Consider the following 25,449-nt stretch of genomic DNA (forward strand, 5'->3'; position numbering starts at 1 on the left):
ATTACAGAGAACTGCTGGGACTCCATAGTATTTATGGAGAGGAATGCCTTGCTAACAACCTGTGCAGTCCTGCCAGGGCACGGAGTACTTTGGTGCACCCACAAGTGGTCAGATAGGTTCACGATCTGGAACACAGACACACTGCTTGGCTTTGTTAATAAACCATTAGAGCTCAAAAGCCTGAAGGAGCCTGAAGTTTGAGGTTCTTCCTGTGTATATGCATACATTTATGTACACGTATATTTCATTATTAAAAAGTTTAGGATGTTCAATTGTATAGCTATTTAGAGAGATCAGTAAGGCTGTGGGGTTAAATACTTGTAAGCGAAGCTTCCAGTTTCACACATGCTGCAAGGACCTGATCACAGAAATGATGGCTCAGGTGAAAAGGGGACATTGTTTTGCTAATTCTCTGGCCTTTAATGTTTCCCTCCTGAAGAGGCTTCCTGTAGAGATTAAAGAGGAAACAAAGGATGGAATCTCTCTGTCATCTTGCAAGGGCATTCTCAGAAAAAGCAGCGGCAGAGCTGCCGATGTCCTCCAGAAGCGAGCAGGGGGATTAGCAGAGCCCCCTTCCACCTCGCCTCTCCTCCACTGTGTTGTCACAGCAGTGGCACCTTCTGCCTGGCACTGCCAAGGGCTTCTGAAAGTCTCAGAAGTATGAAGCTGTTACGTGGACTTTCACTGTTTTCCCTGTTTTTCCACCCTGGATAGATAAAAAAATAAAAATAAAAAAATATTAAGTGTGAGGCACAGATACAATTTCTTTTCTCCTTCAGGAAGGCCTGTCTTCCCACAGAGGCTCCACTGCACTCAGATTTCCCCAAAGACAGAGGGTGGCCATGTTTGATGTTTGTCCAAGACTGTAGGGACTTTGTAAGGTATAGAAAAAGATAGAGGATATCACAAATGACTTGGATAATAACATCCCCAGGATCACTTCGAATTGCATGAACCCTCTGTGAGAATAGGGATAGTGCAAGAATGGAAATTTCTGGGTCTGGGTTGGTCCTGAGGTTACCACTAATGCAACTTCCACCTCAGAGGTGAGGCAGTTTGACATCTATTTTCAAAAATATCTTCTTTGGGAAGAAAATGAACAATACAGCACAAAAAATCACCATGGATATGTGCACTCTTGATTAATAACAAAAGCAATCATAGAGCTACTGATTTCTCTCCCATACTCACTGTTGGTAGTGGCTTGTGCACTGTAGAGTGTGCACGTTTTTTATGGCTTATATATTTCAGATCTCTATTAAACTTGATTATGCTTGGTAGAAGTTGAAAGGAAAGAAGGAAAACTGGATGACGTTCATTTTGGCAGGCTGAGCATTGTTTCATTTTTGCCAGTGACTTGGAGTGATTTCAAGCCTGGAGCTGATTTCAGTTCCAATTGTGTGTATTGCTCAGGCTGCCTTTAGAGAAATCCATTTCACATAATTAAAAGCCTTGATAAATTATATAGGCTAGAAATTAGTCCCAAATTAAAAAATAAATAAATAAAAAATTAAGATGTATCCACAGAAATTCTATTAGTGCCATCTGCAGCCTTCCTTCACAGGAGTGTTACTAATATGGCTTTGCACAGTGCTGACTTAAGAACTTCAAATTATAACATATAAATTTATAATTATACAGAAAACATAAATTGCAACTTTTTAAGAAGTCTAATTTACTATATCATATACTTGAATTTCTTTATTACTTTCTGGAAAAAAAAAAAAAAAAAAAAAAAAAGCGGCAGAAAGCACGTTATAGCATATAGATAAGTAATTCTGACCATTTCTTTCCATCCTGTGGATCAGAAGTTTTCCATCCCTTGCCAGAAAGGGGATCTCTTGCTGGAATTCTTTTTTTTTTTTTTTTTCTTTCTTTTTGGAAATATCTTCCTTTCCCATGTGGAATTTTTATTTTGTCAGAATTTGAGACTTTTTTTATATAGTTGTCTGTGATTTCCAGACGCCTGGCAGCTCAGCCAGTTCTGCTTTACCTAGCTCTCCAGGCATCCAGAAATCTTGGACATCCTATGCACAGTCTTTACAAACTCACTTGGATTTGCTTCAAGTCCAATCAGTAAAGACTGGATGAGGCACATGGTGAGTGAACCTGCATCATCATACCACCCAATGGCATATTACAGGAATTCATACATTTAACAGGACAGACTTCAGCCTGCTGGCACCTGATGGGAATTTACAGCCGACAGAAGGAATCACAGTTGTGTCGTTACACCACTATGGTTTTAAAAAAGTATTAAAAAAACCCCACACATATATTTATCAGTAAATCTACCCTTAAACTTTTTTTTCAGAAGTATTTGATTTCCATTTAAAGTCCTCGGAAAATAATGTACAGGCCTATCCTTTCAGACAGAAAGGTAGTGAGTTCTCTGCTTAAAGGACGCATTGCTAAAATCCAGGGAAGATCAATTATTGGTTGTTTAGCAACCAGATCAACTCCAGTCAAACAGCTCTGACTTTCTAGCCACATAAAAGAAGCAGACAAGGCTTCAAATTACAGGAAAAATCTGATATTAGACCAGGGGAACATGGCAAACACACTTTGGATTTTTGCATGGTTGTGTGTTGTTATATTCAAGACATTTGTACAGTCTCCCTAGAAAATGATCCGCAGTGCTTCCCCCATAATGCGTCCACCTTCAGTGTGCAATTTTGTCAGCTGTCATTATAAGATCAATGTTATTCTTCTACCATTTATTTCTATACAAACCATTCTTACCACAAATATTTTTCCACAGTCCTTTCCAGTTTGCGCTATCGTGGCATATATATCTGATGTAAAATACTAATTACATGTTTTTATTGCAGCAGTCTTCTTCCTAATTCAAGGATATTAATATCTTCACGGTATCTTAGCAGGCTTAGCAGAGCACAGATGATCACACTACAAACTTAATATAAGTAATATAGGCTTGCATGTCCCATGTGTTCAGGTGATTTGCTGAACGTCAATTCAAATAACATTGCCTAATCTTGTTGGAGAAAAAGCTGAAAGAGAACCAGACCTGGAAAATGTTGTTTTCTGTGTTGCATTTGTAATATTATATGATAGACACTGAGGTGAGGTGTGGCCAGGCTCTGCCTGAGCAAGCAGGTGGAATTGTCAATAAGCCAGGGTCCCCAGGGTCGTGCCTGTGATGGTTTGCAGCAAAGAGATCAGAGCACAGTTTTTTTTGGCATCTTTTGGGTAGATTTTCACCATGCAGATTGGCCCAGTGACTACTAGAATGATTGGTTTTGATGGTGTGTGTGTAGGCAAATGATTTTTGGCTGACTGCATTGAAATGTGCTTGAAGAGAGGCACCTGGGGAGGAACAACCTCAGGCACCAGGACATGCTGGGGTCCACCCAGCTGGAAAGCAGCGTGGTTGAAAAGGAGCTGGGGGTCCTGGTGAACACGAAGCTGCTACAGAGGCTCGTGGTATTCTTGGCTGCATTAGGTAGATCACCGATGAAGCCGCACCAGCAGTGCTGGGTCCAGTTCTGGGCCCCCCAGTACAAGAGAGACCTGGACATACTGGAGAGAGTCCAATGCAGGCCACCAAGATGGTGAAGGGCCTGGAGCACCTCCCTGTGAGGAGAGGCTGAGAGCTGGGCCTGTTCGACCTGGGGAAGAGGAGGCTCAGGAGGCATCTTGTCAATGTGTCTGATTGTACATATAAGATGCCCATTTCCTTGGTGGTAAAACCCTAGCGATAATACTGTCCAGTGCCTTACTCAGCCCTCACAACATGCAAAGAAAATGAGTGCTTGTTGGGCAACTGGTGAGTGGGGGGGTCAGTGGCAGCCCCGCAATTCTCTGCCCCTGTGCAGGCCTGCACCGACTCTTCTCAAATGCTGATGAGCCATAGATGACAGACAGACAACCAATCTTCCCCTTCTGCTGGAGATCAGCTGGCAAACGTGGTGACAGACACTTTCGTCTCTCCCTTCACAAGCTGCCTATTTATTTCATATCCATAAAGATGTATGGATATATATTCATATACCTCATCCCAAATGGAGTTATCAGCAGCCCAGCAGCTGTGTCAAAGCTATCTTACTCTATTAATCCACTGGGGTGACTGGTTTCCAAACAGGGCCCAAAGAAATATTTAATATCACACACATTCTAGTCTGCTTATTCACTGGGCTGATTTTATTTTGCATTTGAGAGTTCAGGAAGGAAGCTGGGCTGGAATAATGATTGCAGACTACTTAATTCACCCTACATAGACCTGCCCTAAGCAAATAACTAGGTAGCAGCAGAGCTGATTAGAAGAAAAAGTCAGAAACGTTGTGAGACTTGCATCCCGTTTTCTCATCCAAATTGGCTTAAATATTCTCGGAGCTTCTCTGTCTCTTTTTTTAAACAGTATCAGGCTTCTTTTGTTTACTTACAGTGTTAGCAGCTGTTGGAAACATACAGAGAAGAGATTGCTGCTGCCTATTGACTCAGTGCAGGAAAGGCATGATGCAAAACCTTCCCTGGTGGGGAAGGAAGGTGGGGAACAGTTTTTGATTATTTTTAGTGATAACATTGCTGGGTGAAGATATGAAAATATTTGTTCCCAGTCTTTGATCCATGTGGTTTGCCAACCAGCAGCCCCACAGACAGCTGTTAGGAAAACAGGTAGAGAATAGGGCACTATATTGTGCTGATGCAGTCGTGTTTATCTTAGAAGAACTTAAATCATTTTTTCCCTACAAGCAGGGAATCAAACAACAGCAGGTAAAGTTTTTCCGTATTGATTCAAGGCTTCCTCTATTTGCGGATGCTGCTAAAAGCTGCTACTGGGGCCTTTACTTGGTACTCAGCTTCCAGCCTTTGTCCTGATGGTCTGTCCAGAGTCCTCCTCACCTTGCTTTCCCCACCAAGCAGTGGTCAGAGGAGCCCTCCTGTCTTCATAAGCTCAGTTTCTCTGCTGCTTGGCATGTGTTCTCAGTCGTGGTTCCTGTTCTTCCAAAGATCTTGTTGTACAGTGAAGCTTCATTCTCATCTGTGTTGTCTCACATCAGTCTGCTCCACAGGAAATGTGGATAAGAGCATACATATTCCCTGTTTGCTCTGCAAAAAAAAAAAAAAAAAAGTGTATGAGCGTGTGAAAATTCAACAATGTAGTAATGTTAATGCTTCAATGTATTTACTGGGGTAGAGGAAATTGTCCCCAGTTACTTTGTCATTTAAAAGCAATGGCAATGAAGTCATATTATTTAAATTTGTGGGGAGTACTCCTCTTGTTCCTAGCCAAACCATAAAGAAGTAACTGGCTTTCCTAGGGTCAGAACATACTGGGTTCCCATCACAAATGTAGGAGACCTCAAGTAATTACTTCATCATGTCTCCTTCTCTGTTTTTATTTAACCTATTTAACCTAAGCCTCCATTTGTGCAGCTTAAGTTCTAGTGGGGGTCTTACACCTCTGGTGCCTGTGACCTGTTCCTCTGCTGCCATGCAAAAGAAGCTGCCTGGATATGAAAGGCTGTTGTGTTTCTTCTGAACACAGAGACAAAGATAAAAAATACAGATTCCTACATGGTTTTTAGATCTGTTTTGTTTAAAAAAGAATATGCTGGTGATCAGCTATTCATTTTTTATTTCCTTAAATGTTTATTTCACAAGTGGTATAACAACCCTTTCAAAAATGAGGAAAAGCCCTATCATCACTTCATTCAAGATAAACACTTTATATTGTGGTTGTGATATTCTGAATCAATCTTTCAGGTTTTTGATCCAGAGATCTCTTTGCATCTTGATTGCCTATCACCCGTGATCTCTAGATTTCTTATGACTCATGTAGCTTTTGTGTCTAATCTGTTTTGTCATGCCAAGAGAAGAAATTCACACACTACCTGGAAGAAAATAAGGAAGAAAATGTTTGAGAGATTTGATGTGCTTTGCAAGTACCATAGTTGTTCATTGAAACCTCTTTTATTAAACATATCTTCTGTGCACTGTCTCCAGGCAGTCTTCAGGACTGACACAGAGCAGCCTATGCGACTGTTTTCTCTGTGTGTGTACAGCCTCTCTGAAGTTTTGGATCAGCACCTGGACCAGATGATGTTGGAGCCATGCTGCTTGGCAAGTGGACAGTGCCCTGAGAACATCTGCATGCCTGCCCTGGATGGATGATCTAACAAAGAAAATGGAGAAAATCTTATTTGCCCATTAACTTAGAGAGGAGCACCTTGATCACGGGTCCCCAGAAGTTCTTCAGACACATATGCCACAACCAATATCATTAACCAACAGAGAGTGACAAATGCCCATTTAAAGCGTTTTGCCGACTGATGTGCTGCAGTCAGCTGGATAACTGGATAAAATTATTTGCTTTGCCTCAATCATACCCTATTCTTCTCCACCTCTTTCTCTGCCAGTGCTTGCAGGCTTGCATGAAGCCAGGGTCAATCCCCTTTTAAGATTCTCTCTTGTCTGGCAAAGTATTTGTTTACAGCAAGATAAGTATGATCATTGATTATTTTGCTTTACAATCCTCAGTGAGAACAAAGCCATGGTGATAGTTGCCATGGGGCAGCAGGATGAGGTCAGCATCCTGTCTAGGGCTGACCTCACCTAGCTGACGTCAGGATAAAATTATGCTATCTTGATTTCACTACACTTTTGTGTCACAGCAACCTTATCAAACTATTCTGCAACATTTGTTCAGGGGAAGGAAGACCTGTGTACAGCAAGGCAGGCCACTTCTACATTTCCTGTCACTCCTGAGCTCATGTTTAGAGGAATATTGCTCTCAGTACACACTGCATTTTCTGTTTGCACTGCATTCTCCCTGCAACCTTCCTTTTGCCATCCTGACTGGTATTTTCCTTTACAGAAACCTTGGAGAGATTCTTTATCTGCATATATGACTAATCAGTAAGGTCTTATGATTATTATAAAGCAATTTGTTGGAGGTAGGAATTAGAGCATGAAACTGGGACTGAGGAAACCAGATTTGCAGTACTTGCTCTCCTAATGACTGATTAGATATGGCCTTCAGCAAGTCAATTTGGCCTCAGTTTTTAGATGCACTGATTTAATTTTTAGTCCCTCGCCTCCAGCTTTCTTTTCTTCCTTCTTCTAGGAGGAGGGAGGTGTTCACGGTATGCAAACCTCATATTTCGTTCTATCTCAAAAACATCTCAGTCTGGGGAGTCAGAATTGAAAAAGTTTTTGGAAATGGTGATGTTGTGATTAATGGTCCTTGCCTATCTGCTGCTCTCAGTCATGTTGAGGACACACTCTTTGATCTGCAGCATTGTGGGCACATAAATGCAGTTTGTGGCATGGCTGTTTGTCAGCAGCAAGCAGAGCTCTCTTCTGAGAACTTGACTGTTTCTGAATTTGTTTCTGCTTTACCCATAGTTCTGTGAAATCATGTACTGCTGAGTGATTTATCACAGAATATTCCTGAATTTGTTAAAGAAATTGTAATCTGAAGAAGGAAGGCGAAGATTAATTCTTAACGCTGAGGGTTCTACATAGGATAAGCTCAGAGGTAACAGTACAAGAGGGGAAGGAGTAAGATCACAGGCAGCTGCATTTGTAATCTATGATTTTACTGAGTACTTTATATTTTTCCCCACAATTATCAGACACAGCTAGCGACTGGAACAATTTATTGTAGTGAAGAAATACAAGAAATAAGTTCAGGAAATACCTAGAATCCGTATTTTCATCTCTTAACTAGTCAGCTGCTGTTTGTCCTCCTCCTCCCCCTGCTCCTCCTCCTCCTCAATCCTCTTTCTCCTCCTACTGCTCCTTCTCCCCTCATTCCTCCCTTCATCCCCTCCTCCTTCTCCTCCTCCTTGCTCTCCTACTCTCCAGCCAACCCCAGCACTGCAGCCCGCAGTTCTCCCTTTGCCCCTACCACATCCTCCTCCCAAGATATTTTGTGCAGTGTATACTCAAGCAAAGCCAGCACGTGTTTGGTTGAACCATCTTTTTGAGATCCTCCATCTCCCAGCAGGTGACCTGACCCTAAGCCTGGTCCACAGCTCCCCAGAGCTTCCCCTGGAGCAGCCCCACATTCCCCCAGCCGCTGGGCTTCACCCCCTTGCTGCCAGGTCCATCCACCCCACCTAGGAGTTGCTCATCCCATTTTTTTCCTCTTCTCTCCAGCTCCCATCACACAGCATGGACCTCTCAGGGCAACCCCACTCTTGGGTGTGAGAATCATTGCATTCGAGTAGACAGTGAAAAAGGGGATGTAGGGTCCAGCGGAGTCAGTGAGACCAGCGTTTTGCTACAACAGATCCAGTTTCAATAACAATTTGTAAACATCTATTAACCATATTTTTTTTTTTCCAAAGTGTCTCCAGCCCACATTTTTTTTTGAGCCTTCTTTAGCCTGAGGTTGCCTGCTGGAGGGTGAGCACAGCGTGCCCCAGACCTCTCCTGCTGCTGGGACCAGGAGCCACCTTGCATCCTGAGCCAGAAAGAGAGGTTAATAGAGATGGGGCCTCCGAGGCCGGGGAAATGGGCCTGCCTCGATCCCACCCATCCCCAGACTACCCTAATCAGAAGATGATTTGGCAGTTGTCCCTAATACTGGGGGCTGAGGCAGCATTTCATAGGCAAGTCCTCCAGACTGTGCTGAAGCAAAGTGCATAAGGGCAGTATTTCCTGGTCATTTCACACTCTTCCTCACACTTTCATTTCTTTTAAGTCACCTGTGGTTTTTGGCTGCAATTAAGAAGGAAAAGAAATAAAAATCTGGCAGTTCTGCTGTAGTTAGATTTGGCAGTTTCGCCCGTTACTTCCAGGAATTATCTTCATGTCGCAGATACGCCCTCAGTGCCAGCTTTAGGAAAACCTTCCACCTTTCTGGCGCTTTAATGAGGAAACAGATTCCTTAGGAAATTGCTTTCCTCCAAGAACAACCCCTTCTTTACAAACGCTCTTGCCACAGTCTTCTGGAAATGTCTGCATTGGAAATTCACAATATGCTGACCTGAAAACCATGTCAGAGGCCGCCCCCCAGAACCTGCTGGCCGGGGTGCTGGGGCAGCTCGCTCTGCTCCATTCTGGCAGCCCCACAAACTCTGGCAGTGCCTCTGTGTTTCAAACGCTCACTGCCACAAGCCTCCTTTGAAAAGCTTTGCAGAGTTTTCCTGAGTTAACTTAAAAGCAGGTATTTGAAAGAGACACATAGTTTTTTAAAAAGCTTCCAGATCCCAATAAAAAGAAGGTGGATGCCCTAATGCCTGCAGCAAAGAGCTCTTTAGAGTTGGTGTTACGTGGTGTTTCTGACTTATTTTGAGGTCTTCAAATAGACCACATACTCACTGCTTGCTTTCTGAGCTTGCAGTGCAACCCATTTTTCAATGCCCCCTGGCCTCTTGGGGGTCTGGCCCTGCAACTGCAGGCTGAGGAGGCGGTGAAGGAGGCAGCATGCTGCTGACAGGAGCGAGCACTGATCAGCACAACTCAAAGACAAGGTGTAAGAAACAAAGGCCATCCCTTCTAAACCAAAAACCACGTGTTGCTTTTGCTGGGTGCAGTGTTTTAACATCCAGCCTTGGCAGGATTGCCCGTGCCACCAGAGCAGATCCGCGGTGCGGGTGGCACCCGGCAGTAGGCAGTGCTGGCAGCTCCCCCAAGCACTTTGTGTTCCCCTCCTCCAGGGAGGTTTCCAGCTCCCGACCAGTGACATCCACCTTGGTAGGGCTGCAGCAGTACCAAGCCTGTTTTCCTCCTGGGGAGCTCCATTTCGCCCCAAGGGATGGCTCAGCGCATCAAGCAGCTGCTCTGCTGTGGCAGATTTCAGCCTGGTGCTATTAAAAAAAAAAAAAAAAGTATCAAAATTGGTTCCAGTTTATCCTAACAATCTAAGCCCCAAACTGAGGCAGTTCAGCAGCTGCTTTGTGAACAGCTGAGCTGTCTGCAGGGGGACGAGGAACCTCTGGGAGAGGGGCAGATTGGATGGATGGCCGAGGGCGAGGATGACTGCTTGTATCCAACCTACATCCCTGGCCGGTTGTGGGGCAGATCTCGGTGTGGTAAAGAAAATCAGAGCTGTGGGCAGTGTCCTTGTGAATTTGTACAGAGCATTTTTATGTCAGCAGCAGAAGAGAAAACATGTTGAAACAAAATGTTCAAATGTTGGTGGAAAACAGCTATATTTAGCAGCTCTAAAAATTGCCCAGTGCAAGACATAAAGGAAATGTCTGTGGCAACCTACACTCCTCTGGTTTCACCTGTTGTGGTGTCTCCTAAGCCTAGAAATATCTGTAAAATAAGTAACAAAGCTGCTAAAGCTTCCCCAGAAGAAGCCCAAGCAGACTAAACCCACTTGCCGAAGCAGCTCTTGCTGAACTACGAACTGACCTTGAGCTGTGTTGATGTGCTGTAATCCAAACCATCTGTGCTCTGAAACAATTAAAGCCTTCAGATCTCCGAGGAGTTTCCTTCCTCTGATTATAACTTATGTGCTGCGGTAGGAGGCAGAGGTAAACAGCCAGTTAGCGCCGGCCTCTGCACCTGGGTGATTTGACGGCACCATTCCCATCCGAGGCGGCTCTCAAGTAGGGAGCACGGCACATGCTCTGCGCCCAGCGCCAGAGTCATAGGTTGCAAACCAGCCCAGGCTGGACGCATCTGCTTCACCTCCGCCGCCTCCCTCCCCCCAGCTTCTCCTTTGGAGATGAGGGTGTCTGTGGTTTTTGAGGCGATTCTGTGAAATAGGGGTCAGGCTGTGGAGGAGGTACGCGATGTCCTTCTTCAAAGCCTTGTCCATGTGTCCCGCTGGCCCCCTCCTCACGTCTCAAACCAGTGAGACTTCTGCTAGCGAGCCTGTGGCTGTGTTGGAAGAAGAAGGACTGGGTAAAAATTACAAACTCACTTCTGAGTTTGGTTCCTTTACCACAAGGATTTTATATCAGTTTCCAGAAGCTCAGCGTTTGCACCTCTCTAAAGCCTTAAAAAATCAATCTATGGCCGTGACATCAGGGCTTGGACATCGCTGTGGTGGGAAAATACCAGACGTTCGCTCTGTAGGATCTCTCTGCAGTTTGTTATATCCTGCAACCGGCAACATTTCACATTAAAAGCACGGCAGTGTAAAACTTATTTTTACATCTTAGGCCACTATTTCTCTCTATCCAAATGCTAACAACATCAAAATTTTGGATCCTCAGTGATCCACAGTGAAGAATAATCACTCAGACTTAATAAAATAGGAAAAGACTTTTATTTTGTAAGAATAATGTTGTTGTTGTTGTTGTTTTCCTGATGTTGGAAAACAAGTTTAAAAATATAAACATAAGCATTGACCATAACATTTAATTAATTAAATATTTCAATTTTAAAGGTAAGACTGAACAGTAATTAGTAGATATAGCACAGCCTCTAAGCCAGATGTGACTCCGTCTGTGCTGCTGGAGGCTTCCAGCCCAGGCGGTGATCCCTGGCCTCCGACCAGGCAGAGCAAAGCAGCTCTGGTCCCCTCTTCTCAGAGCTGTCCCCTCCACGAGCAGGCTGTGTGCCCACATACCTATACCTGTAGATGCCAAATGTGACGCCTGTGGTTTGACAGTTTAGAGGGGAGGCTGTGGGGCAATATTTGCTGAGATGGGGTGAGGGGATGATGAAGAGCAGAGGAAGGCTGGGGTGTCCACGCTGCCATGACAGGGTGATTTCTGGAGCTAACGGGAAGCATATGTGGGTTTGCTTGGAAGGGAATGCATGGATTCACTGTAAAAGAGGTCCCAGAAATAATTAACGTCTAAAACACATTATCAGAGCACCAGGCTGGAGACCAAATGGGAAAGCTGAACTATTCAACTGTGTAGGTACAGCTCCTATAAATTCAACGTGATATTATGCATATTATATATAAAAGACTACCAACAAATAGGCAGAAGTATATCAAATGTCAGATTTATGGTTTCCTTTGTGACCTTAATACTGACCTGTGGCCAGCTGGGGCTGGAGACCAGAGAAACAAGGAGGGTCTTGGTCAGGTCCTGCATGCAGGGCACAGGGGCTGTGGTCAACCCCCTGCGGCATTTCCCAGCTGAGAAGCACTTCTCTTTGAGACCAAAACATGTCCCATTTGTATTTTGTTGTTTATACTATCATGTTTTCTTGTTAATGAACAAGCTAACAGTAAGCAATGCCAGCTTGTCCAGCCTCAGCCCAGGGCTCAGGCTTTGACCTCTTCACCCGCAGCCTGATGAGATGGCAGCAGGCGAAGGCATCAAGAGCTTCTTCCCCTCGGGGTGGGAAGGTGCTCCTGCTTCATCTAACTGCAAATGTGCTTTCTTTCCCCTGGTCATCTTTCGTTTTCCCCCCCAAACTGCTGTTGCTACATTTGAGGTAGGGGAGAGCAAGAGCTGCACAAAAGCCTCTCACCGCTGCGTGGCCCCGTGCAGCCCATGGCTCTGCTGGGCTTCTCGTGGATATGAGGCACCTACCACATCTTCTTCCCTCCATACATGAAGCCAGGAGGCTGACTTTAAATCAGCTGAATTATGGATTCAAGATGCTGAGTATATCATTCCACTGTTTTGATATAAAAAAGGAGCACCATATTTTCATTTTTTTTCTCTTTTCTAGCAATATCTTCTCAGCCCTGATACATATGCTTTTCTTAGCTGTCCTTTCATCTAGTGTACTTCTCCCTTAACTTTCTTTCTTTCTTTTTTTTTTTTTTTAAGTATATTTTTTCTCTAAATCTTGCCTCAAAATTAGAAACATACATCCCAGCTTTCCTAGACATGTGTTCTTTTTCTACCCAGAAATGCATCTGGCCATTTGTTCTGGGATTTTTCAGAAATTCTGGATAGAAAAATCTGTCTGATTCTTACTTCAAAATGCTACCTTTTTCTTTGCTTTCGATTCTGGCCAACTTGCCTGTTTCTCACTTCTGTTTCTTAATGGTCCCTGAACTCCTTCCTGTCTCTTGCACGAGGGGAGGAAGAATATGACAGCAGCGGTGGGAATCAGGAAGCTCCTAGGCTGGAGAATGGGATATGAACCAAATGTGAAAGGCCAGATTTGGCTCAAAGAGAGCCCTGTCTAGGGTGTGTTTTTCAAAGGTGGTCACATCCTCCAGGAGGTGTGAAAAAATGTTAATCTTGTGCAGCACCGCAGAAGTAGAAGGGGAAAAATAATAATTACCTTGCATTAGCAGCTGGCAGCTCCTCTGCTGCCTGCTGGGCTGGTGGCTGGCGGGCAGGCACGGGGGAGCCCCGATGTGTCCCCAGTGCTCTGGCTGGCTGGGCACATGTGGGGCCCTGTGCTGAGGCTGGATTTGACCAGCATTTCAGCAGCAAGCTTCCAGATCTGTTGTCCTGTCAAGCAGCACTGGGATATTTGTCCCAGTGGATGGTTGTCAGGAAGATCTAGAAAGTCCTCAACTTGGGGGGACAGCTTCGAGGGGGTCTCTACTATCTGTCACATCCAGACATGCTATTAAACAGAGTAAAATGACATTTCTAGACAGGATGACAGGCCAACTTGTTGTTCTTTGTCTAGGAAATGAGAATGTGGACTTGATTCCCTGATCAGAAGGCCCCTTCCCCCAGCGACTTACCCGTTCGGGGACAGATGCGGGGAGTCGGGTTGCAGCTACAGTGCATTAGGCCTCACATTTTCGTGGTATTCACAAACATGTTGAGCTTCCACAGTTGTGGTTTCTATACTTAAAACAGAAGGTCCTAGTTAATTTTACTGCCCCGAGTATTTTTACATACTGTTAACAATTAGGAAGAAAATTAAAAGTCGGAGAATGCCTGTTTTCTGTGCTCTTTATTATAGAATATTTCCTTAATGCTCTATTTTCTCATACAGCAGCTCTACCGCTCACCCTGGCAAGGCCTTGGTGCTTACAAGGAGTTAGATGGTACTGCTCCCAGGCCTCTAAGCTTCCTTTATGCCAGCCTTTACTTATACTTGTGTCTGACTACTCACACCAACAGGCTGTGCGAGCAGCCTGTTGGTGTGAGTAGTCAGACACAAGTATGTTCTTCACCTGCTTATTGAGCCAGGGCTTTTGGACCACACCTGGATGCTGACAGACTTGTGGCCTGACGCTGCTAGGGCTGGCTATATCTGAAGATAAAAAGCCCATTGCTGCAGGCAACAGGCTGCCAGATGTAATACCACTGCTCTCAGCTCTCAGCTTTCCCTGGTATTGGCACATCTACTGATCTGTCCGTGCCACAGAAATCTGGTCTTGGGAAGGAGATGAGGGGGATGGCGAGACTCACTCCCTGACATTCACACAGCTCTTTGAAACCCTCTGGTTGAACATGTGACAGACATATGAAATATTTGTTCTTCATTTGTAGTGTGAGATCTACCCTTTTATATCTGCGACAAGAAAGTGTCTGTATGATAATGCATTTTATAGTCAACAGAAAGGAAAATTGCTAGCAAATGTCTCTGTTTTGGAGAGCACGTCTGCCTAACAGGGTCACGTGTACCCTGTAAGTAAAATGCACACAAGTACGGTTGGAAATCACTTTATGAGCCCCATCCAAATCCTCTCAAAGGCGATGTGAAACTTTCAATGGGTGCCCACAGCAGTGTCTTCAAGCGGCAGAAATACTCCCCTGGTGAAGGTTGTACTTCTAGTCTGGTGCTGGACCATCCTTCATCATCTCGCCAAGCTAGACCAGACATCTCTCTGGGATGAAAAGGGTTATTTCCTGAATATTCTGGGAAACCGTCAAACTCTAACCAGGGGATGATGGTAATCCCAAAACTGTCAGGAAGGGAGCAGGTTTATCTCTATAGCTTTACATTGCCATCAAAAGTCTCCAATCCTCCAATTTAAAATGTCCACGTTTAAAATCGCGAGCAGCTCCATTGCTTTCAGTAACACTGTGCATGCGGGTAGGTGGCCACATGTTTGCAGCATCGTAAAAAAAGAAGACAAGCACAATCTCCTCTTTCCGCTCCCTTTTTATCTCCCTTCAAAAGAGCGTGAAGTCTGACAGCTCCCAGCACAACGCCAAGATGGGATGGGGGGGAGCCTCCTTTGGGCTCTGTTATCTTGTGACTGGTTTAAGCTAGAGAGATCAAGACCAAGATCTGGGGCATGACTGTAAGTGTGTGAACATGTGAGCATGGAAGAGATCACACGGGTTATTTTTAGTTTGCAGGTATCCCTTCATTTTGAGGATTTTGATGAAAGAGTTGCACTAAGGGGCTGAACAAAACTAAGTATTTTAGGAGCTGGAAAAGGATTCCTGGTAACACTGCCCAAAGGTTGTATCTGTCCATGGCAGACGCACATCCCCACCACATTTCTTCACAAGGCAGCGGAGGGAGGCTGCTGAACTGGTTCCTGCTTGTTTTCAGCCTGCACTCGTGTGCCTGTGAGGCTGGAATGCCCTTGTTTGAATTAGCAAGTCACCAAGTATGAATCAAAGTGTAATTGTCATTGCTGCCTGTGGTACTAAACAGACCTGAGCTATTAATTCAAGACAAATGGGAGAAATGAGTAAACAGAAAGTTTACTGGTCTGTGGAAACTACAGGCCTGAGTGGATGCTCTGTGCTGGTTATATTTCAACTTTATTGCTTTGCTTTGATCATTTGAAATTACCACTGTTTTCAGCTGGAATTTAGGCAAACTAAAAACACATGATTTCTGAATTAATTATTCTGATTTTAAAAGGGTATTCTGTTACAAACTGTACTTCTTCCTCTGCGACTTGTCTTTGCATTGTTTTTGCTATACAAACAATTTGCATAATGAATATCATGGAATAATTATATTTTGCTACAAAAATGTTACAGATAAGCCAAATTCAAAACATTGTTAGGCAGGAACTCTTTGATTTCAGTCCTAAAGCATATTTGAAGCTTTAGTATGTCCCACAGGGACTAATCATAGGTAAAGCTATGTGCGTGGTCAAGCCTTTACAGGATCATGACCAGCACTTGCAAAGACATGTGAAAACAGAAAATGAGAGGGGGAGAGAGAACCACAGGACTCCAGATGTGACCAAAAGTTTTCCTGTAGCAGCCAGGAGCTAGAGGCATCTTGCAAATTCATAGCAATTATAATTAGAAATACTGCGCAGATCATTAATGGAAATCTTCCTGGAAAACACTGGTGAAAACAGGAAAGGTAAAAATAATGCAATCTGCAATCTTTCTGCAATCTGCAGAAAGCAGAAAAGGAGGCAATCTGGCTCCTCCCTTGCCACTGAAGTTGAATCCAGCCTGGCCATGAGAATTGCCAAGCCATCAGCTTTTTTGCTGAGGTCATATATTAGTACTTTAAAGGCTAATAGATTTTGAAAATATTTGAAATTTGGCATATTCTTAATTCCTTATTGTCCTCTGGCCAAGAAAAAACAAATGAGAAGCTCTTGAGATCTCTGCACTACTGTTTGTATTTTAATAGAAAAGCAGCTTGAAATGCTACAGGGCTCTCCAAGCCCATGCCCTATCTTGCTTTTAGCTTTCCTGCTGCTTTGACACACTGCCTTTTGAAACAGCCTGGCCAAAATCTGGTGAAAAGACCAAGGTTTGTGTACAGACCGGATCATTTTGGGCCTTGGCAGCCACAGCAGCCATAGCGGTGGAGCGAGTGTTTGCTCAATTTCCCATTTTAATGAGCTCTCCGAGTTTCTAAGTCAGAGGGCTGAGGGGATGTTTTAGAAACATGTAAACACCATGCAGTCACTGATGGAGTTAATGTAAACTCTATAGCATGTTTTATCAGTTATCCTCTTGTTTAGTCTGGGAGAGAGGAGAATGGGGGAACAATGAGAGACCTCAAATACCCAAAAGGTTGTTATAAAAACAGTGATGGATAGCTCTCTCTTTGTTAATGATTTAAATAAGATGTTGAGATAGTCTTTCTAACTCCAATAGGTAGCTAAAAATCTCTGGGACAGATGACCTACAAGGGAGATGTTACGCTACCACATGTGTTTGAAGAATGGCTTAGCCAAGGTCTGCAGGGATGCTGCAAAGACCTTGCTTCTTTCTTAGAGCAGGGGTTGAATTTCCTGAACTTCCCCTTGTAATCCCGTTCAACCATACTTCCCTACAGTATTGTGATCACTCTCATAAAGTGACATTTTAATGAAAATAAATAAATGAAGCTGCAAAACCTTGTGACGCAGTCCACCTTTATGAAATTCAGTATCTATTTCTAAGGGTTATTTCAGCTGTGGTGGTGGAAAGTCCTAATCCTTGCCAAATTAATAAAATTATTCACACCCCTTTTGCCATTTAGGAAGCTTAGCTTTAATTTCCAATTTCTGAAAGCTATACCCAATGTTTCATTTCTCTAAACCGACTCCCCAAAACTACAAAGTATCTTAAAGCTGAATTTTATCCTTGAATGTAGTAGTGATACTAAATATTGTTTTTCCTCTTACATAACAAATAATTGTTTATCACTCAGGTTATACTCACCTGTGATTGCTTTTTGTTAATATTTTATCCACATGAATTGTGTTTTGGAACACAGAGTGCCCATTACTATTTTTGGTTGTATTACTTGAGTCACCACTTTCAAGTGGCTTGAATGGGCTAGAGTTTAAAAACATTCTGACATTCAACCTGCGTCACCAAGCTTCGTTAAATAAACAAAAAACATTTTGTCTTGTTTTCTTCACAGGTGCATCTTTAGCACTGCTTGCTACTTGAACTTCATTGTTCATTTCAATAAAAAGCATCTTCATCCTCTTGCCAGCTGTCTTTGTGATCATATGGTAGCTGATTGCCAGCTTAATTTCTCACTCAATTGAATTATTTCTTGGAATGAGCGATCGAGAGCTTCATCGTGCTTGTCTGTGTTTTAAATCTCTCTCCTGTGCCACGTTTCTTGGCTTCTAACTTCATTATTTTTACCTAATGCTTCATTAATTCTCCTTAAGAACAAGCATGCATTCAAAAACCTTCTTACAAACTTTATCTTGAGACCTGGCTGTCGTTGTTTACAACATGCAGCATTATTTCTTTGGTTGACTATTTAAGAGGCCTGTCAGAGGGGGCTGAAAATAATCCAAGGCTTGTAGTCTACAGGTTTCTGTGCAGCACCTAATAAGCAAACAAAGAGCCTTGGAAGAATCATACCTAAGTAAGATCAAGAAATCCTTTTGAGAAAGTGGAAAAGTACTCATCTAGGGAGAGACCTTAAAAATGGACTGAGTAGTTTGGGAACAGTAAAATCCATGGGGGAAGTGTAACCATGCATCAGGGTGTTACCTGGCCTTCGAGTCCCACCAGCAGAAGACAGACCCCCCTCCAGCTCCCAGTTAGAAAGCCTTGATGCTTAACATCCACCCAGTCCATACTGCAATGTAAAAGGACAATAACCTTGGAGAGATGGAAGCTGAAAGTAGATGCCTAAGGAGGACTTATTTCTCATTTTAAAGCTTCTGGAAGTTTTAGTGGGTATATGGCATTGATTATAATGCAGGTGGTGTTTAAAGTGGCCCAGACAGTAGTATATCAAGTGACAACATATTGATGTGCTTAAGGAGGACAATCTGTGATTGTTGGTGCTGTTCTAAATAAAACATAGGCCTGATAAATTAGCAGATTTTATCTGAGCTTCATTAAGCTGAATTACTGTCCTAATAATGCAGTCTGTGGGGTCATATTTATGCTTCTGTATGTTGAGTCTTTTAGCTATGACTAGAAAGCACTATACTGAAATGACAGTTCTGCAAACTGAGATCACCTGGATTAGTTTAAAATTCATTACAAGAAATATACCTGTACAGTAGAAACCAATTAATTTTCAAGTAGCAGTCTTGCAAAATACTTGATAGGATTTGCATACATTATTGCAAGCACCAAGCAACTCAAATTTGAAAGGCATCACTTCTGCTTGGACCGTCATATGAATTTTTTGATTCAGTGTCACATCTGAAAAAAAAAAATAAGAGGGCACTGTCAAAATTAGTAGGCTTAAAAACTGAGCTCTATTTGAGGAGTGAATTCATACACGAAGATATATCAAAAAAGAACTTATATGTATTTCCCCCTCACAGTTTTCACTGCAGCTGGAGAAAACTGCACTGTAAATCTTCCAGTGTCATCAACAGAAACAATGCTTCACAGACAAGGTGAATGTCACGCCCTGCTGCCCGAGAGCATATAAATTGGAGCCCAGGACTTGCAACTGATACTGCACAGATGGACTGAAGCTCCCTTGCGGCAGATTATTGTCTCAACAATCCGTATTGCAAGCTCGACAGTCCACCCACACACGATGGGTTTTGAGGCGGTGGCTAAGCAAACAGGCTATGCACACAATGCCTTTTGTTGCTGGGGTGTCGGTCAAGTGTGCCAGTGGATAACATTTAAAAACACCTTTGTAGATGGAAAACAGAAATCTTGTCCTGCAGTGCACCCAACTCACTTAAAACCTTCACCTTGATCATGATCATAGTTAGGGGCCTTACACCCCAAAGGTCCAAAAACTGGGGTCAGTGGGTTTTGGACAGGTTCAGAGGCAAGTCCAGCAGATCCCTAGTGGGACTGCCTTTTGGCATGGGTCTGGTCTCAGCAAGCCAGATAGCACAAAGCTCATTTGTTTAAAGCAAGCATTTTAATACCAGTTACATTCAAGTAACTTGGCATTCAACTCAAAGCTATCTTGAATACCGTGGAGCTTTCCAGTGCCAACAAGCAGGCTCAGGATCTGACACATTCACATCTACACTCTTAAACTTAATTAGTTGTTTTTAAAAGCTGTGCTATGTTCTAATATGCCAGATGCCAAACTCAATACAAAGACCAATATGAGTTGACGAGATAGTAAGGATTCAGCACCCCCAGCCAGACTAACTGCTTTTAGCGCTGGGCTTGAGTTGTTTTGCTGGTGCTGAGGTGATTTGATCGATGTGTACGGCGTAACAGCATGGGAAGAGCACCTAACTGACCCCACTGGGCCATGGGGACTGGATCAGCCGCACGCAGCTGGCGAGGAGTTTGAGAAGGGCCAGCATGATGGGGACAGGGGAAGAGGGAAAGGAGCCGTCAGCCGATGGCATCCCAGCCGCATCCATGGCCAAGTGCCAAGGCCACGGGAGCCGAAGCGCTGGAGCAGACCAGGGCTTGGCAAAAACACACTTTCACACCCATTTAAACTAACCCAAGGCCGTGCTGCTGCCAAGAGGTGCAGCCAGCCCTGCCTCGGCTGCAGACCCCACTCCAGGCCATGTTCGTGACTCACGTCTGTTCCCCTATGGGATCACCAGCACGGGGCAGGCGCTGGGACTGCAGGGCTGAAGGCCTGCAGGAAAGGCAAGCCTGCTTTTTTGGGCAGCTGTGTGGGCTTAGGAAGCTGTACCTTAAAGCCAGTATCCTGTCTCTGACAGCGACCAGCGCTAGATAAATTAATGGAAGATATGAGAAGCCCTGAAACAGGTAATTACGGAGCGACGTGGCCTTCGGGCATTGTCTGCCACTTCCCCCGCCAGTAACCAAGCTTGATTTATGCCCTGCGCCGTCCCAGAACTCCTGTATTTTTAAAACACATTTTCCAGCCGCGGTTCTGGATATTCCTGCCATCCCTGCGCTTATCTCATCTCTGCCGAGTCCTCACAGGCATCGCTGCTCATCGCGTCCCGGGGCCATGCATTCCTCCTGCCCGAGGTCTGCGCGCCCATCCCCGCCGGGTTACTGCTGCTCAGGCACTGCTTGCAAAGTCTGAACTCAAATTTCACCGGGGGAATAAAGCAAGAAAGGCAATTATTCGGCAATTGTTACAATTATTCATTAGCTGCGTTTATTACACTGCGATCAACACACTGAGGGGGCCGAGAAGCGCTTGGGCGACCTTATCAGTCTTTATAGGTACCTTAAAGGACGCTATAGCGAGGTGGGGGTTGGTCTGTTCTCCCATGTACATGGTGACAGGACGAGGGGGAATGGGCTAAAGTTGTGCCAGGGGTGTTTTATGTTGGATATTAGGAAGAACTTCTTTACTGAGAGGGTTGTGAGGCATCGGAACGGGCTGCCCAGGGAAGTGGTGGAGTCACCATCCCTGGAAGTCTTTAAAAGATGTTTAGATGTAGAGCTTAGGGGTAAGGTTTGGTGGGGACTGTTAGTGTTAGGTCAGAGGTTGGACTCGGTGATCTTGAGGTCTCTTCCAACCTAGGAAATTCTGTGATTCTGTGACGGTGGCGGGACTTCAGCCACCTCGAGCCCGCCCCTGGGCTCTCGCCTCCCTCCAGCCCCGATCCCCGACCCGCGGGGGATGCCCCCGGGGCCGGGCGGATCCACCCCGTCCCGCAGGGCCGGCCGGGAGGAGGCGTCGGCGGCTGCTGGGGCTTGGAGCGGCGCTGCCCCGCGGAAACTTGTGCTGCAGGAAGGGAGGGAGAGGCCTCCACAGCGGCTCCTCCTCCTCCTCCTCCTCCTCCTCCTGCTGCTGCTGCTCCCCGGGCCCGGCGGCGCTGGGAGAGGAGCGGCAGCGGCGGGGCCCCATGCGGCGGCCGGCACTGGGCTCTCCGCCGCCGGGCCCCAGCAGCACCAGCAGCACCGGCGGCAGCCGCCGATGACCTGGAGCAGCAGCATGAGCAGCGGCTACAGCAGCCTGGAGGAGGAGGAGTCCGAGGAGTTCTTCTTCACCGCCCGCACCTCCTTCTTCAGGAGGCCGCCGGGCAAGACCCGCGCCGCCCCGCAAGTAAGTGCCGGGCTCCACGTGGCGCCCCACGGCCCCTGCCCGCGCCCTGGGGCTGCCCTTTGCTGCCCTCCCCTTCGTGTCCGCGGCGCTTTCTGGAGGCTGGCAGCCTCTCCTGCTGGCGGGGAAGGGCCCCCGCCGCCTTACAGAGACTTGGTTTAAGCGTCCGGGCTCCGCAGATGGGCTGCGAGGGGTGTTTGGGGTGAAGAAGTGATTAAAAGCTGAACAACAACAACAAAAAAAACAATTCCCAAGCTTTTCCGTGGTCGGTGTTGGGGCTGTAGGGGACGAGCTGTAGGGCTGCAGGCGGGGTGAGCAGTGCTGGTGTGCTGGGCAGGAGCAGGACTGGCTTCAGGAGCACAAAATGGGTCGGGCTCCTGTCAGGGAGCGGGAGCGAAAGCAGCGGGGGTGAACCTGGTGCCTCTGTAGCTGAAACAGCCCGGGCCCTCTGGCTTTTCCCTTCCCCAAGCACAGGATCCCATTCTGGAGATGGGTTTGGTGTTCAGAAGCTGTAGGCTACCAAGCCTGTGCTCCCTGTGCTGGCTCCTTCCCCTGCTGTGACCTGTGTCTGATCGGCGTTTACTTCCCTGTACAAACTCCGTGTTTGTTTTTCTCACTGCATTGGTCTACAACCATGGAGACTACGTTATAAACTTGTCTAAGCTTCCAGACTCATTATTGCCCCCAGCCCTTCCTCTAGGTTATGTTGTGCTGCAGAAAGCCGACCTTAGTTTTTGTTTCTCCGAGGTTCTCTGACTTTTTCCCCGTCTGTGATTTGCTTAAAACTTCAGCCCTCCGGCCACCCCCCAGGAAACTCCTGCTCCCATTCAAGGAAGTGCACGGAGCTTTCTTGAGCTTTGCTTCCCTTTGCAGAGTTTGGCAGAGAGCCTGGGCGCACCCTGTGCCTACACCTGAGCCGGGCGCCTTGTGCAAACAGACCCGGGGCCAGCGTCTCACCAGGTCGGTGCTGCCTCCCCAGGACGCTTCTTGCTGCACCTTTCCTCAAGGCCGTCGCTTTCTCATCCATTTTGGTTTTCAGCTTCCTGTGAATCCCGGTGACTGGAAGCTGGCAAGTCCTGCCAAGCATCCTTGACTTCCGTCTTCTGATCTGGTTGGCCATGGTTGGCCCCCATCTGGTCCATATAGAGAATCACAGAATGGTTTGGGTTGGAAGGGGCCTTAAAGCCCACCCAGCTCCAACCCCCTGCCATGGGCAGGGACACCTCCCACCAGACCAGGCTGCCCAAAGCCCCATCCAGCCTGGCCTTGAACACCTCCAGGGATGGGGCATCCACCACTCTCTGAGTAAAGAATTTCCTCGTAACGTAGAATCTAAATCTCCCCTCTTTTATTTTAAAACCATTAGCCCTTGTCCTATTGCTACAAACCCTTGTAAAAAGTCTTTCTCCATCCTTCTTATAAGTCCCCACTAATTATTAAAAGACTACAGTAAAGTTTCTTCTGCTTGCTGAGGAAGACCGTGGTGTCTCAGTACTGTGTGAACAGATAGCTAGCTGCTGCCGTATTTTGTGTGGTTGTTCTACTATGGAATGTGATGGGGCCCAGGTCTTGGTTCAGATCCTAAAATATACTCGTGTCTTTGCTTTGTAAAGCTGTGACGTGAGTTGTCTTACTAAACACGAGTTAGGTAACATGTAAATCCCTGTGTGTGATGTTCAAGTTCCCAGTCAAGGGGGATGGAAAAAACTAAAACTTGATATTCTGCTCTAGTAATGTTTCCCAAAAGAATAGTGTGGTAAGATGCTGCGGGGTATGTGCTTAAGTACATATTGGGTAGCCTGGAACAAATTCATCCATATTGCTGACTCCGCAGCGTCAGAAACGCTCAGCTAAATGTTTCGAGTTGTAAAGTTATTGCCGGCTGCGCTGTGCTGCCGAGTTACAGAAGAAAGAAAAAATCCCCCAAACAATGCTGAATGTAGATTTCAACAGTCATGTGGCCAGTAAGAGTGAGTTTCCCCTTCCAGCAATAACAATCATAATAAGGCTCTTTGTATGCATGAGGATGTTACTCTTGGTTTGTATTTGAGGTTTAGTCAAAAAATGCATACTATGTCCCCTTGAGCAAAGAGGAAAGAGGGGAGCTATTAGTTATTGTTTCTGTGTCTTTCTCAACCATACAGATACCAAGTTTTGCAGGCTGTTTTTTTTTTCTTTTTTTTTTTTTCCTGCAGAAGACAAAGTGGTGGCAATTACTTTATCCTTCTCTGTCTTAAATCCCTCTTTCCCCTTTTCTAAAAGGGGAAAAAAGTGGTTACAACTTATATCTTGTGGCTGTGTCTGTGGAAAAAAACATGCTGGTAGCTTTTGGACTTGTTCTGTAAAGATTTCCAAAGAAAAGAAGAGAAGTAGCTCTATGAAATCTCGGCTCCTGTTTAATGGGGCGGGCTGGTCTTACTTACATATTGCAGTTTCTACAGCTGAGACAGGATGAGTGGATTGATACCAATTCTAATGTAAATATCTTGTAATAGTGCCTTTGGGCCTTGCCAAAGAAGCCTAATCGTCTGCAGGGTGTTGAAAGATTTGTCTCTTCCTCTCTCTCCACCACTTCTAAAAAGAGGGAAGCATGAAAATCATTGTGGTGTATGACAGGCAGCGTGGTGTTTTGGGGCTGAGGTGTGCTGTTTGCTGTCCTCTCTTGCTGAACTCTGTTTTATTGGCAGTTCAGTGGGTCCAGTGGACTCACACACCTCCTCAAATCTTTTTTTTTTCTTTGTTTCCGGGACAAATTAGGGTTAGCAATCCAATGTTTGTAGCTTCACGCAGTTAAAGACACAGACTTGAAACAGATAGATCTCGAACTTGAATTACCATGCCTGTATCACCTCAAATACAAGTGACTTTTTCCCCTTCCCAGTAAAAATCTCCTTTGAAAGTGTAACCATGGCAATAGGTGACTTGTACCTACTCCATCCTTGCCCTTTTTTCTACAGTAAAACGTGGGGGAGGAAAGAAGTAAATGCAATCAGGGGTTCATCAGGCAAGAGACTCAATGCTAATTTTCTAACACAAATGATGAGGTCGGTGCAAGATCTTGTGAAAGGAAAATTAAGCAAGCAGTGCTTTAATCTGAGGGCAAAGTGCCTAAAGCGCGGGTTGCTTTGTGGCATCCCTGGCTGTTCAGTTTTATTTAAGGTTTGTTGTGCTTTCTGTGGCTGTTGTAAATGCAAGCATTGGGGCTGGATTAGCTCTGCATGGCCCTGTTTCATGTTTGCAGTGACTCATTTACTAAATGAGAAAGGAGGAACTGCAAATGTTTTTGACCTGCTAGGCACTGTTCGTGTGCGGTGAAGCTAGCCGTGCGCATGGGCTGCAGCAAGATCAGACCCGTGCTGCTGTACGATCAGGCCTTTGGAAATGGTCCATTCCCTCTAGAGAAAATACCAAAAGATGTTTTGCAAACTTTTGAAAGCTGACCCCTCTCCCTCCTCCCGCCCACCCCCATCCTTTCAGGAAAAGTGAAAACAGCCCTGCCTGCCCCTGCAAGCCCTGCTGGGTGCTGCAGGGAAGTGCGTCTTCCTGCCCGCCTCTTCGGCACTTCCCTTCCACATGCCAGTTCCCCATGCTCTCCCACTTTGAGTAGTGTTGATGTAAGTCCTGGAGATACTTCTCCTCCTTTCTTACGCAGCTTAGGGGCTTTTCAGGCGCTGCCCTGGGCTTCTGGGTCGGTCCCAGCCGTGCTGAGCTCCTGTCTTCCATCCAGGTCACTGAAACACCCGGGGACACCCCAGGTGAGAGCTCTGTGCCCTTACTCATGAGGGGCCTGTGAGAGAGGACACGGTGGTGCTTGGAGAAACGCTGCTTCAGGAGCAGGCA

General features: G+C 45.5%; 1 protein-coding gene across 3 annotated transcripts in view; it reads left to right on the plus strand.

Annotated features, from left to right (window-relative positions):
* The window catches only part of RASSF3 (Ras association domain family member 3), a 97,783-nt gene that overhangs the window by 29,300 nt on the left and 43,034 nt on the right, over positions 1-25,449 (plus strand). The window contains exon 1 of one of the 3 annotated variants that reach the window (XM_032205509.1): positions 21,398-21,612. The exons of the other annotated variants lie outside the window; for them this stretch is intronic. Within the exon in view, the coding sequence (XP_032061400.1) occupies positions 21,484-21,612 (129 nt within the window). The 5' untranslated portion in view covers positions 21,398-21,483. Of the gene's footprint in view, positions 1-21,397; positions 21,613-25,449 lie in introns of those variants that run through there. 3 annotated transcript variants of the gene reach the window in all.

This window comes from Aythya fuligula, chromosome 1, assembly GCF_009819795.1.
Source record: "Aythya fuligula isolate bAytFul2 chromosome 1, bAytFul2.pri, whole genome shotgun sequence".
NCBI lineage: Eukaryota > Metazoa > Chordata > Aves > Anseriformes > Anatidae > Aythya > Aythya fuligula.